At 43.6% G+C, this 14400-nt stretch overlaps 1 protein-coding gene across 1 annotated transcript in view; it reads left to right on the top strand.

Annotated features, from left to right (window-relative positions):
• Positions 1 to 14400, top strand: part of RAD54L2 (RAD54 like 2) — an 88948-nt gene that overhangs the window by 50597 nt on the left and 23951 nt on the right. Inside the window, exons 3-8 of the mRNA XM_004018425.6 lie at positions 9868 to 10069; positions 11108 to 11247; positions 11727 to 11843; positions 12167 to 12393; positions 13157 to 13339; positions 13479 to 13612. Of these exons, the coding sequence (XP_004018474.1) occupies positions 9868 to 10069; positions 11108 to 11247; positions 11727 to 11843; positions 12167 to 12393; positions 13157 to 13339; positions 13479 to 13612 (1003 nt within the window). The remainder of the gene's footprint in view (positions 1 to 9867; positions 10070 to 11107; positions 11248 to 11726; positions 11844 to 12166; positions 12394 to 13156; positions 13340 to 13478; positions 13613 to 14400) is intronic.

The following is a 14400-nucleotide window of genomic DNA, read 5'->3' as shown; positions in this document are numbered from 1 at the left end:
CACTGATCCCTTACTACTTATGCCATTAATAGCATCTGGTCTGTGACTTATGTCAACATTGCTCACAGTGCTCTTTGTTGTTTAAAAAAAAATTCTGTATTTTATTGTAGTCTGTTTAAGCAGTCTTTCATATTGTTTGATAGTCTTTTATTTCATGAGTGTAAAAGTTAGAAGACATAGGGGAGGCAAATTTTAAATATCGGAATATGGTTTCCATCAGTGTCCTTGGATTTAATTTAGATTTTTAAAATTTTGATTTTGTGAAATTATTCTAGACATTACCTTGTCTGTAAGATTTTAGTAAAGCCAAGTATTCACTTTATATTTTCTCATTAACTCTATATCTTATTCAGAAACTAAACTAGAATTCTTCATGGTTTTCGCCTTAGTCTTCTCTCTGCCTTTGCTCAGAAATACCTTTGTGACTGATGTGCTGAGAATTTGGTAATTCTTGCCTGTGGTTGCAGAGATGGCCCCAAATTTTCATCATCATGCTGCTGCTGCTGCTGCTGCTGCTGAGTCGCTTCAGTCGTGTCCGACTCCGTGCGACCCCATAGACGGCAGCACACCAGGCTTCCCCGTTCCTGGGATTCTCCAGGCAAGGACACTGGAGTGGGTTGCCATTTCCTTCTCCAATGCATGAAAGTGAAAAGTGAAAGTGAAGTCGCCCAGTCGTGTCCGACTCTTCGAGACCCCATGGACTGCAGCCTACCAGGCTCCGCCGTCCATGGGATTTTCCAGGCAAGAGTACTGGAGTGGGGTGCCATTGCCTTCTCCATCATGCTGAGTAGGGTCAAAATCAAATCTGTCAGCAGCACAGGGCTAGAATTTCAGATGGGTTGAAAAGAGGTGTCGTTGTGCTTACAAATAACTGTTTCTTTAGTGATTTGACTTAGTGCTAAAAGCGGTGGTTCTCTACAGGGAGTGATTTAGTCTTCTACGAGACGGTTGGCAATGTTTTGTGGTTGTCACAACTGGGAAGGTGCCACTAGAATCTAGTGGATGGAGGTGGTGGGAATGCCGCTGAACATTCTTAACAATGCACAAGAGAGTCTCCAACAACAACGGGTTATCTATCCCCAGATGTCCACAGTGCTGAGACTGAGAACTGCTCTGCAGTCTTGGTATCTTTTGCAATGAGGAGCAGTTGTCTTCTTCCCCTGTGAGAGCCCAGTGGAAAGGCTGGCCATTTCTTTTCTTCATGCCTTAGGTTGTCTCTCATGAGTGAGTGAGTGTGATATCGGTCCCCTTGATCTCAGATGTCACTTTAAAAGATGTTTAATTTAGAATTCTCTAGTTCCTTTCAGCATCAATGCTATGAAGATTTACTTCTTCCCAAGGAGCAACTAGGATGAGAATTTTTTCCCCCTTAAACTGGCTTCCATGATTGTTTTAAAAGTGAATCACATATTGCTTTGTATAAGGTTTTAACTTTTTAACGTTTATTGGCAAACGTATTGGCTTTTATTAACGTTTATTGAGTCAGGGAAAGCTCAGTCTATAGAGAACTTCAATATGTGCTTGTAAATGATGATGTTTGAAGATATGGGACATAAACATCCTGAATAGGAGCTAATGTACTTCAGTGGATTTTTTTAGTCATGTGTATTTTTCTCTAGTAGTCTTTTTTTTTTTTTTTTTAAGTAAAAACAGGCTCATTAAAAAAAAATTTCAGCATACATTTATTGAGCATCTGTTGGGCAGCTGGCATTTTTATTAGGCTTGAAGGATACTTTAGAGAATGATATGGACAGAATTCCTGCCTTCCAGGAGCTATAGTCTAAAAGGAGACACAGGTTAAGTGTTGAATGGTTACTAACTTCAGATCTGGGTAAGAACCTTGTAAACAATAAAAAAAGGGAATAAGCCCCAGGGGTAGGCAGGAAGGGTCTGTTTAGGCCTGTGTTGTGGTTGTGCCGATGGTGGCTCTCTGATGATGTAGCATTTATGCTTCAAAGAATCAACTTTTGCTTTTGCTTTTTCTCTTAAAGTATGTTTTCCGCTGTTCTTTGTAATTTTCTTCCTGCGACGTTCTTTCAGTCATTATGAATGCAGGTCTAGTCTTCTTCCATCTGTTTCCCCCCATCGTGGGTTATTTGGAAGTATTAGTTCCTCAGGGATCAATACAAAGAAATAGAGGAAAATAATAGGAAAGACTAGAGATCTCTTCAAGAAAATTAGAGATACCAAAGGAACATTTCATGCAAAGATGGGCACAATAAAGGACAGAAATGGTATGGACCTAACAGAAGCAGAAGATACTAAGAAGAGGTGGCAAGAATACACAGAAGAACTGTACAAAAAAGATCTTCATGACCCAGATAATCATGATGGTGTGATCACTCACCTAGAGCCAGACATCCTGGAATGCAAAGTCAAGTGGGTCTTAGGAAGCATCACTACGAACAAAGCTAGTGGAGGTGATGGAATTCCAGCTGAGCTGTTTCAAGTCCTAAAAGATGATGCTGTGAAAGTGCTGCACTCAATATGCCAGCAAATTTGGAAAACTCAACAGTGGCCACAGGACTGGAAAAGGTCAGTTTTCATTCCAATCCCAAAGAAAGGCAATGCCAAAGAATGCTCAAACTACAGCACAATAGCACTCATCTCACATTCCAGCAAAGTAATGCTCAAAATTCTCCAAGCCAGGCTTCAGCAGTATGTGAACCGTGAATTTCCAGATGTTCAAGCTGGTTTTAGAAAAGGCAGAGGAACCAGAGATCAAATTGCCAACATCCACTGGATCATTGAAGAAGCAAGAGAGTTCCAGAAGAACATCTACTTCTGCTTTATTGACTATGCCAAAGCCTTTCACTGTGTGGATCACAACAAACTGTGGAAAATTCTGAAAGAGATGGGCATACCAGACTGCCTGACCTGCCTCCTGAGAAATCTGTATGCAGGTCAGGAAGCAACAGTTAGATCTGGACGTGGAACAACAGACTGGTTCCAAATCAGGAAAGGAGTACGTCAAGGCTGTATATTGTCACCCTGCTCATTTAACTTATAGCAGAGTACATCATGAGAAATGCTGGTCTGGATGAAGCACAAGCTGGAATCAAGATTGCCAGGAGAAATATCAGTGACCTCAGATATGCAGATGACACCACCCTTAATGGCAGAAAGCGAAGAAGAACTAAAGAGCCTCTTGATGAAAGTCAAAGAGGTGAGTGAAAAAGTTGGCTTAAAACACAGTATTCAGAAAACTAAGATCATGGCATCTGGTCTCATCACTTCATGGCAGATAAATGGGAAAGCAATGAAAACAATGACAGACTTTATTTTGGGGGCTCCAGAATCACTGCAGATGGTGACTGCAGCCATGAAATTAAAAGACACTTGCTCCTGGAAGAAAAGTTATGACCAACTTAGATAGCATATTAAAAAACAGAGATGTTACTTTGCCAACAAAGGTCCGTCTAGTCAGAGCTATGATTTTTCCAGTAGTCATGTATGGATAGGGGAGTTGAACTATAAAGAAAGCTGAGTGCCAAAGAATGATGTTTTTGAACTGTGGTGTTGGAGGAGACTCTTGAGAGTCCCTTGGACTGCAAGGAGATTAAACCAGTCCATCCTAAAGGAAATCAGTCCTCAATATTCATTGGAAGGACTGATGTTGAAGCTGCAACTCCAATACTTTGTCCACCTGATGCGAAGAGCTGACTCATTTGAAAAGACCCTGATGGTGGGAAAGATTGAAGGCATGAGGAGAGGGGGTCAACAGAGGATGAGATGGTTGGATGGCATCACCAACTCAATGGACATGAGTTTGAATAAACTCTGGGAATTGGTGATGGACAGGGAAGCCTGGCGTGCTGCAGTCCATGGGGTTACAAAGAGTTGGAGTGACTGGACTGAACTGAAGTTCCTTAACACTGTAAAATCTATAGAAGATTTTATCTATTAAATAAAGAAATAAAAAATAAAATTTATCTATAAAATAAACAAATTTTATTTACTTATAAAATAAATCTATTAAAGATTTTATCTATAAAAACTTCAGAGTGTATTTAATCTGTTCTCTAACATATGAAGTCCCTAAGATATGATCTACCTGTTTTGGTTTTTTTTCTCTTGCAATTTATTGATAGAAGAAAAGGATTCACTCGTTCTGTAGTCTCTCGACTTTGCTGAGTGCATCCATATGGTCTTGTTTATCAAGTTTAACAAAGTCCTTTGTTTCCTGTATTTTTGCGAACTGGGAATGCCATATCTAGGTGTTTTCAGAGTCAAGTTCAGTGTTTGGACACACGTACATCATAGGTTGTGGTGTATATATCCTTCCACATCATGTCAGGAGGTACGTGGTAAGACTTGGAATCCACTGATCTTTGTTTATACAGATAAGATTGAGGCAAAAGAAGAAATGGAATAGCTGGAGAAAAGGCCCTGGAAGTGTTTGTGCCTTACCCCTTATGAGTGAAATGTAGGTGTTTTTTTTTTTTTCCAAAGCTACTTAGTTGGCTATCATATTTGTTATGGTGGGATTTATAACTCATTCCTGAGAAGTTTCTGGGTTTGTTGGTGTTTATATAGCTTTGGTGGTTACTGCTCATAGTTGGCTTGCATGAGGGAGAAAGTTCAGAGGCATTTGCCACTAGACCTGATTCCATGATCCTGAGGTTGGGTGGTAATAGTCACTGACTTTCAAACCACTGAAGACACGAATTTTCTTTTGTCAAAGCACATGCCTCTACTTCTTTTTGGACTCTAATCTTTTTTCCTTGGTGACTTTTGGTGGATTATATTTTAGAATTTTGGGGTGAGTTATTATTTGAAAGTCAAATTAATGATTTTGGGTAGGTTGTAAATTCACGCGGTTCAATATTTAGAAGGTACAAAAGAGCACAGTGAAAAGTTATGTTTTGACTCAGGGAAAATCGATTATATTAATTTTGAAATAACAGTTTTATTATTAAAATTAGTTTAAGATGTAGTGTATATCAGGGGTCCCCAACCTCCAGGATCTGATGCCTGATAATCTGAGGTAGAGCTGATGTAATAATAGAAATTAAATGCACAATAAATGTAATATGCTTGAATCATCCAGAAGCTATCTCCCCCCGACCCTGGTCCGTGGCAAAATTGTCTTCCACGAAACTGGTCTCTGGTGCCAAAAAGGTTGGGGACCATTGGTATATGTTACAATGCTGTATAGAGACCAGAAGCTTCACAGTAAGTGTTGTGAAGCAGTAATGAAACAGTTGTAAAACACTGACTTCCATGACAACAGACTTTAAATACTAGCACATCTGGGCACAGCTGTAAACTAAAGCCACTTTAACAAGCAAACAGTGGTTGTTGAACACAGAAGCTCAGGGGCTTCCCTGGTGGCTCAGATGGTAAAGCATCTGCCTGTAATGCGGGAGACCTGGGTTCGATTCCTGGGTCAGGAAGATCCCCTGGAGAAGGAAATGGCAATCTACTCCAGCACTCTTGCCTGGAAAATTCCATGGACGGAGGAGCCTGATAGGCTACAGTCCATGGGGTCGCAAAGAGTCGGACACTGAGCGACTCTGTCCTGTCCTGTCCTGAACACAGAAGCTGAGGATTCTTTCAAAGAATGGTAGGTGGTGAGAAACTGATTTAGACCTGTGTGCTGTGTATAAAGGAAGGGGGAAACCTGTGTCTGAACTCTTTGTGCATGAAAATTGTATCTACTGTGTTTGGTCATTTGCAAATTGCTACTGTGCTTGGCTACATTCAACCCTTGCCAGACAGAAATTCACAGCCAGGCCTCACAAGCTGGAGTGTTAGGTAGTAAATGTGTGACATTCAAAGGCTCTCAGGTTTGTTCTTCCCCCTCCAAGGGACAGCCCACTCTGCAAGGCAGAAACCAGAAGAAATAAATACAACAGTTGGCACCAGGTTTGCACTACCCAGTATATGAAGTTCAAACCCTTTGCCTGCCCACTGTACTCTGACTGTATCCTGCGTAGATTCTAATCTTGCCTCCAGCTGTTCCTCCAAATGGTTACTCAATAAATTTGCTTGTGAAATAGAAACAAAACCAAAAGGCCTTAAGGCCAGGAGAGCATCAAAGGTCGTTATCTAACCAGGTCAGAGGACCCAGCAAAACACTAACTTGAAGTGTGCCAGCCCAGCCCTGGGTGGGAATTGGTGTGTGGGTCAAGCTGCCGTGCCGGGGGAGCGCCACTCCTGCTGCGGTTTTGCTTAACTCACTTTAGCCAGTGTTGAGCTGCGCGTACTTCCCTAGCCATTCCACCTTGTTTAGCGTCTCAATTCCTCTTGCTTAGGCTCCTCTGTCTGTCTAGAATGTTCTTTTCTTCCTTTACTAGCTGGTGCTTATCCATTCTGTTAGATTAAACCTAGGCCTCACGTTTCCCAAGGAAGTGCCCCCATTAACCGCTGATAGGCAAGGTGAATTAGTTGTCCTTTCCTCAGATGTTATTGCTGAAGAGCACTCCACCGTATAGGTATGTACATGTGTCCTTGTGAGGACTGTTCCATTGTGCCTTGGCACAGGGCCTGGTACATAGCAGATGCTCAAATTCACGTTAGGCTAAATTAAAAGCAAGGGGACAGGAGAGGCTGTCTGGTTTGTGGCAGTGTTAAGAGGAAAGATTTAGAATGTGGGGTGTGTGTTTTGTAAGAAATACTCATTTTCTAACAACAAAATACACTTTGCATATGTCAGTTCTACTTTTCGTTTTCCTGTCTTATTTCTGATCTTTGATTAGGATGTATAATTGAAGTTTGAGATCTCCACACAAAGAAATACTGCCACCCAGCATGACTGACCAAGCCTCAGAGCTCTGTGTGCTCCCAGACTGTTGATGTAGTTGTGGGAGTATGGAGTTCCATGAAGTTCAGCAGACTAATAAAGAATAATATTTTCCACGAGAGAACTATTTACATCCTCATTTTACAGATGAGAACTATGACTCAGAGAAGTTGACCTCATGAACATAGACCTAATAAGTGACGGAGCCAGGATTTACCACCAGGGTTGCCTGACTACAAAGTTCATCCTCTTAACTGTCGGTTCCTGTTTTTCTGCTTACTTCCTGTATACCCATAGGCAAATCTTTTTAACTTTTTAGTGCTTCAGTGTATCATATTTAGAACGGGGGGGACTAGAATGAGGGGAGCAAAATTCACCTTGTAGAATTATTGTAGGAAAGAGAGAAGAGAAGAAACCAAACCCATTCTTTGTACCTCGACTAATGGTAGTCATAGTAAAAGCAGCCGTGGTTTTATATGGTGTTTACGGTGTGCCAGGTACTGTCTTAGCACTTTATTTAGGCCACCTCACATAATCATCGCCACAATCCTCTGAGGTTGAGGAATGACACTACAGTTGCTATTCCCTTCTTATAACTGAGGGACAGAAAGGTTGTAATAAGGCGCAGAGCTGGTGTTTACAGACCGGCAGTCTGGCTTCAGTGTCCATACTGAACCCATTTGCTCTGTTATCTCTTAGGAAACGTTAGTTCCCAACTCCATGCTGTTCTGGAATCTGGCATCAACATGAAAGAGACCGTAAGGAACCCAGAATGGTATCAGGGTGGCGAGGGGCTACATCAGGCTGGGTCTGGTGAGCAGTAGCAGTATCTGGGACACTCATGATTCTCTTACTCAGTCACTGACTGGTGAGATGGCCCTTTGGTATTTCTTGGTGGTTAAGTTCATAGGATGATGACCCATCTTGGTATGTCTTTTTTCAGCTTGAGGGCCTTCACTTACTGGTTCACTTAATGAGATGTATGAAATCCCTGACCTCTCTTTACCAAAGTCTACAGGGTTAAATGTTTCTTCTTGAGTCTGTACTGATATATATATTTTTAATGTTGAATATATAAATGAGGGAGAAGGGACAAATCTACCTTACAGAAAAATTCCGGATAATAAGTGTGTAAGGAAAGACAGAAATAGAAAACCACTGTTAGAACACCACTGTAATAATTGCTCTAGGTAGAATCCACTGATGAATGTTAAAATTAGTAGATGAAACCTTTGAGGATATTTGTGTTCTCAAAGCCTCAAAGTATCCCCCCCCAAAAAACATTTTTCTTTGTGTGTTTATGGTTTTTGTTTTAACTCTGTTCTTTTTTTTTTTTTTTTTTTTGTATGTGGTTTTAATATATATCCAGAAATTCTTTGATGCCCTTCCGTCCAGGAAATGGAGTGTAATTCTCTTCCCCCTGAATGTAGGCTGGGCTTAGTGATTGGCCTCTTATGAATAAAGTATGGGAGGGGAAAAATAATAATTTTACAGTGGAGAAGTCCAGTAAATACCACTTCAAGGTTAATGTCACCAGGAATAACTCATGTTGAAATCATTACCCTGATCAGACGTGATGAGAAGAACACTTCACCTGTGTGATATTCTGTCCTAAAAGTCATAACCTCCAAACTAATCATCAGAAAAACTGAAATTTGGGGACAGTCTACAAAGCCACCTGACCAGTATTCTTCAAAAATGTATCAAGGTCAGGAGCTCCCTGGTAGTCCAGTTGTTAGGACTCAGTGCTCTCATTGCTGGGGCCTGGGTTTGATCCCTGGTTGGGGAACTAAGATCCCACAAGCCATATGGTGTGGGCAAAAAAACGAAAATCAAGGTCGTGAAAGACCGGAATAGGCTGCCACAGTTAGGGAAGACTGAAAAGACATTGAAAGCTCAATGCAATGTGATATCTATCCTAGATAGCATCCTGTTGTAACAGAAAAAGGATATTAGTAGAAAACTGGTAAATCCAAAATAACGCAATCCCACCAAAAGGCAGACTTCCTGAGCCCTTGCTGCCTGGGAGCGAAGTGGCATGGACTAGATCACCCAGGTTTCAGCACTTCTGCTCTTGTTTTGAACCTCTCTTACCTTTGGGAGAGACCTTTTGGTTGTGTAGAGCTTGTATCTGAGAGGCTCTGGCAGATGTGGCAACAGGTCTGAGTGACTGCAGGACTTGCCCATCCCGTGAACAGAATGCAGCTCAGCTGAGGAGGAGAGGGGTGTGCACAGGGACCCTCCCACTCCAACCCCAGTTCTTGCTGGTGGTCGATACCAAAAATGACATTGCCTCTGCCAGGAATTTCTTCCCACTTGGCCCCCATCCTGAAGGCAGTAATATACCATTAGTCGTTCTGTTCATCTTTTAAGTTCTCGCTTACGTTTTACCTTCCATGTAATTCCTTGTGTGATTATCCTATGAAACAGTACCTTTCATGTTCCTATGACCCTAACACAGCTATCCTTGGCTTAGCTAATTCCTTCTGGCTCAAATATGGTGCCTTCAGCTTTGAGTTGCCCTGCTCCTCCTGTGGTGATGGTATTTAGCACACCTTGCCTTATTATGTCTAGAAGACAAACTCCTGGGAGGGAAAGAATCTTACAAATATTCCTGAAGCATCTAGGACAGTACCTGCCGTGTTGTGAGCTCTCATTAATTGGGTGGCAAATTGAATGAACACTTTAAGGCACTGGTGGGAGGAATGGTCTCCCTGTTGGCCGGATGAGACTTGCTTAGAGTCGTACAAGTGAGTGTGAGCTGTATTTGAAACTCGATGTCCCTTTCTGAGTGGTCTGAGGCCCTGACACTTCCTCACTGTGAACATAGTGCTAAATTACACCAAGAGTGATGGCTCACATTTGTTGTGAGCCTACTCTGGGCCATGCTTGGTTTTAAGCATGCCCTCTATTTAGTCCTCACAACAGCTCTGAAGTGTGGAAATTACTATCCTCATTTTATAGATAAGTCCATTGAGGTTCAGAGAGATGTAACTTTCCTTCTTAGCTCACCCGCTGATAAGTTGCTGAGTTGAGATCTGACCCTGGCGTGTCTGGCATCAGAACCTACTTTTCCTCCAGTAAACTTGATCCCTGGCACCTCTCTCCGTTTGTCTCCTCAGACCCATCCCTGGAAGACATGTGTGGTACTGAGTGTGCCCAGCTGGGAGAAGATGGGCAGCAGCCACCGCGGTGCACTTCAACTACCTCATCTCAGTCTGAGCCTTCAGAGCAGCTTAGGCGCCACCAAGGCAAGAGCCTTGCCTCCGAGGACCCCAAAAAGAAGAGAGCTCAGAAACCCTCCCACATGAGAAGAAACATACGGTGAGCTATGCTCTGGGGGAGAGGAGAAGGGAGGGAGTTGAAATACTGGTTTGATCAGGAGAGTTCTGTTTCCCAAGGAGAAAAATGTAGGCTATGTGCCCCAATTAATAGTGAAGCTGCAACTCAGGACCACTGGGTCTGGACTATCTGAGGATGCAGAGTGGATGCGATTGGCATTCAAGCACCTCTGGGGATGTCCCACCGTCTGGAGGCCCGGGAAGCATCCATAGAATGCTCTGGTTGGAGTCTGTTATTTCCTTTATTTTTGTCTTATGTTTCCAAATACGAGGAGATGAAAGAGTTTGAGTTCTCATCTTCTCAGAACTCAACATCAGTTGGACGAGCACTGTCTAGTCCAAACCAAGGCGTCTTCTTTAACCTAAGAGATCAGCAGATGTAAACTTCCTTACCTGTTCAAATCTCCAGCACGCCTTTCTTCTGCCCATGACAGTTTTCCTCTTGAAAGGAGACAAAGGATATTTTTCTCCTCCTGCTACTGCTGCTGCTAAGTCGCTTCAGTCATGTCCGACTCTGTGCTCCCGCCAGGCTCCCCCATCCCTGGGATTCTCCAGGCAAGAACACTGGAGTGGATCACCATTTCCTTCTCCTCCTACCCTCTTTTTTTTCTAAACAGAATGATGACTTGAAAATGTACTCTTAAGTTTGGGAAATAAGGATGCAAAATCATCCACAGTCTTATTTTCCCATATAGCAACTCTGTCTTCTGTACTGCTTTCCAGCTTTGTGGATCACATATTACTCTATTTCACTCTTGATCTGTGAGGTACCGAGATGAGTCAGCAGGGTGATCTGTCAGAAAGTTAAATAATATGAAAAACATATTAGCCCAAAGCTCCTGAGCCCTGAAGTCCTATTTATGTGTGTTTGTTTGTTTTCTCTTTCACCTTACTCGCTGCATGGGTGTAATGGCACTGACCTGGCTTCTTCTCCCAGCAGTGACGATTTCCCTCTTTATCTTGACATTGCCTTACCCAACCACAAGTGAACTGAAGCACTCGCTCTTGTTTTAATGTTTAGAAAGCTTCTCCGGGAGGATCAGTTGGAGCCAGTTACCAAAGCAGCACAACAGGAAGAATTGGAAAGAAGGAAGCGCCTGGAGCAGCAGAGAAAGGATTACGCAGCCCCCATTCCCACCGTCCCCCTCGAGTTATTTCCCGGTAAGCTGTGGAGGGGGCAGGAGGGGCCCTGCACCCAGGTGAGGAGAGACCCTCGGTGCCCACAGTGCCAAGGACAGATCTGGAATCAGATGGTGGCCTCTCAGGAATCCTCTCAGTCCATTCATTTTCTAAGAAGCACACAAGCAGAAGGCTCTCGTTTGAAAAGTTAAGATGGATACTTAACTTGGTACTTCCTCAAATTGGTCTTATTTAGATTTTCCCCCAGAACTCTGGATCTTAACGTACCAAAGGATTAGGACATTTTCTAGTGATCAGGTGAGTGCTAGAAGTAAAAGCTGGTAGAGAAAAGGGAATTTGGGAAGAGGGTTGAGGTTTTTAAGATGTCCTCTACTTGTCTCCTCGGGGGATGGTCCCCCCAAGAACAACACAGGAGGAGGAGGGCAAATCATTTTGGAAAATAGGTTTCAGCTAAATGTGGTTCTTGACATTCTCTCCCATCTCCACCTCCCCCCACCCAGAGGAAATTGTCTTAAGAGCAAGTGATGGTCCCCAACTGCCTCCTCGCGTCTTGACCCAGGAAGTCATTTGTTTGGACAGTAGCAGTGGCAGCGAGGATGAAGAAAGCAGTCGAGATGGTAAGATGGAGCCAGAGGCGCCCCTCCTTCCTCTCGACCCAGTATTCACCCCGAGAGAGTGGCTTTCCCCCTATTAGAAAAGAGTTCCGTCCTTCCTCATTCCGCCTAGGGTCTGACTGTGACAAATTTCCCTCAGTCTCCTTGGTAAATATGTTTTTCCCTTGTCTTCACTTGAAGCTGGAAGAGAGAAAAATTAAAAATCAAAATTTTTATGAATGGTAACAAGTTCTAACATGGTTTCCATGCTCCCTTACCTTAAGTTGCAGCGAATTATATCTGCTCGCTGAGTCCTTGTTTTCATTTCACTTTGTTGGCTGTCTCAGAGGTGATTGAACTGAGCTCTGGAGAGGAGGATACTCTGCACATTGTGGACAGCAGTGAGTCTGTCAGTGAGGAGGATGAGGAAGAGGAGAAGGGTGGCACCCATGTGAATGACGTCTTAAATCAGCGCGATGCTCTGGGGCGGGTCCTTGTCAACCTGAACCACCCTCCGGAGGAGGAGAATGTCTTCCTGGCCCCTCAGTTGGCACGGGCGGTGAAACCTCATCAGGTGCAGTAGACCTGCGTTCTCCTCCCTGTCTCCTCTCAGCTTCCTTGCTGTGGGCATCACCTGCTGGCGGTCGTTAGCATCGCAGCCTGTGGAGTACTTTTGGTACCATGGGCAGCTACTGATTGATTCTTCCTCCTAGCAGTTGATGCTTCAGGGTTTCTGGTGGGTGGGAAGGGACAAGCCTGAGACATGCCCTGTCATGTAACAGGTGCTGATCTCTTGGGTTAATAATCTTGAGCCACCTCCTATGAGATGACTGATCAAGATACTCTCTGAAGAGCAGTGCCTTGGTGGGAACTTGTGGCTCCAGGAGAGGTGTGAGACTCAGAAGTCTGAGAGACTTTCTGATAGGAAGGCTCAGAGCACTTATGTTGACCCAGGACCAGAAGTAGCTCCAGGAAGGCAGAGGTTGACTCAACAGAAGAACTCTAGCAGTAAGAACTGCTCCTCATGGAATGGGCTGCCTTGAAGTAAGCAACCAGGGGCAGCCAGACCAAGAGTGAGTGAAAGCCCAAGCAGGGGTCTGGTGGCCAGGATTCTTGCCTCAGACGGGCTTCTGTCTTAGGTCAGTGCTTTTCTCTGTTTTCTCCAAGAAGAATGTCACTGGCCAATAAACTAGCCAGGGTTCTGGGAAACTTCTGTAGCCACTCACACCAGCTGTCTGGTCTAACGTCTGCTCATTTACTTAATTTTGACTAGTTCCAAAGTAAACTAGACCCTTGGTCTTTGCCAGCCAAAGATATTTGTGTTTGTTCCCTGTCAGATTGGTGGGATCCGATTCCTCTACGATAACCTGGTTGAGTCCCTGGAGAGATTTAAGACCAGTAGTGGCTTTGGCTGTATCCTGGCCCACAGCATGGGTTTGGGGAAAACTTTGCAAGTGATCTCCTTCATCGACGTTCTCTTCCGCCACACGCCAGCCAAAACTGTCCTTGCCATTGTGCCAGTAAGTGTTGGGGCGGGCACCACTTGCTTACCCTTCTGCAGAGCTCTGGGGTAGTGCCTTATGGGCACTATAAAGCCTGGTAGGCTCAGCTCTGAGCTTCTTCCCTAAAACACCCTTTTTGGACTTAACTTTCTGACAGGTTAATACTCTTCAGAACTGGCTGGCAGAGTTCAACATGTGGCTCCCAGCTCCTGAAGCCCTTCCAGCTGACAGTAAGCCTGAAGAAGTCCAGCCTCGGTTCTTTAAAGTTCACATCTTGAATGATGAGCACAAGTAGGTGGCCTGCCCTCTGTTCGCCCTTTTCCTTTTTGACTTCTTCCCAGGGTCTGGAGTCAAGGCAGTCAGTCTCTCTGGGTATGTGCCTTGTCCTCCCAGATTCCTTTTGGTTTCTTGATGTATCCCCCTCTCCTTCTTGCTACTCATTTTTTCTCTCCCTGGTTTTTCAATAGTCAGAGTTATTATGTAGCACAGAAATTGTTGTATTCTGCTCGAAGACGTTTTTATATCCTGGAAAATCTGTGTGTGTGGTCACATTTTCCCATGTAGTTCAACATGTAGTATGAAACTTCCTGTCTTCTATCTTTTCACCTTTTACATTCATCTTTTATTAGAAACCTAACCATCAGTCTCCTCTTACAAGCACTAATCTATATTTGACCCTTAACGGTACAACTTCCAAGCTTTAAAAGATGCACACCATTTTTTTTTGTTTGTTTTGGATCTAAATATAATGATTTATATTTCCATTCTGTAAATTCAACCTGCTTTCCAGAAATTTATACCTATATCCTGATCTGATCCAAGCCAGCTATGCATGCCACGCTTTCCCCTTGTTGATACGGATAACTGAGAAAGTAGACTTTCTTCTCTGCGGAGGTCACCTTTTGGGATGTTTGGTCACACACATGAAAATGAAGAGCCTGTGGGTGGCTCCATAGGTCGCCGATCACCTGCTCCTTTCTAGATTTCAGGACTGTCAGTCCACTTGCGGTTAATGAAATAGAGCCAGAGCGCAGTTGTTCAGGAGGAGAGGGATGTGCTGAGTGGCATCCGGTCTCAGC

Source organism: Ovis aries, chromosome 19 (genome assembly GCF_016772045.2).
Source record: "Ovis aries strain OAR_USU_Benz2616 breed Rambouillet chromosome 19, ARS-UI_Ramb_v3.0, whole genome shotgun sequence".
Classification (NCBI taxonomy): Eukaryota; Metazoa; Chordata; class Mammalia; order Artiodactyla; family Bovidae; genus Ovis; species Ovis aries.
This window is presented reverse-complemented; position numbering and strand designations above follow the sequence as displayed.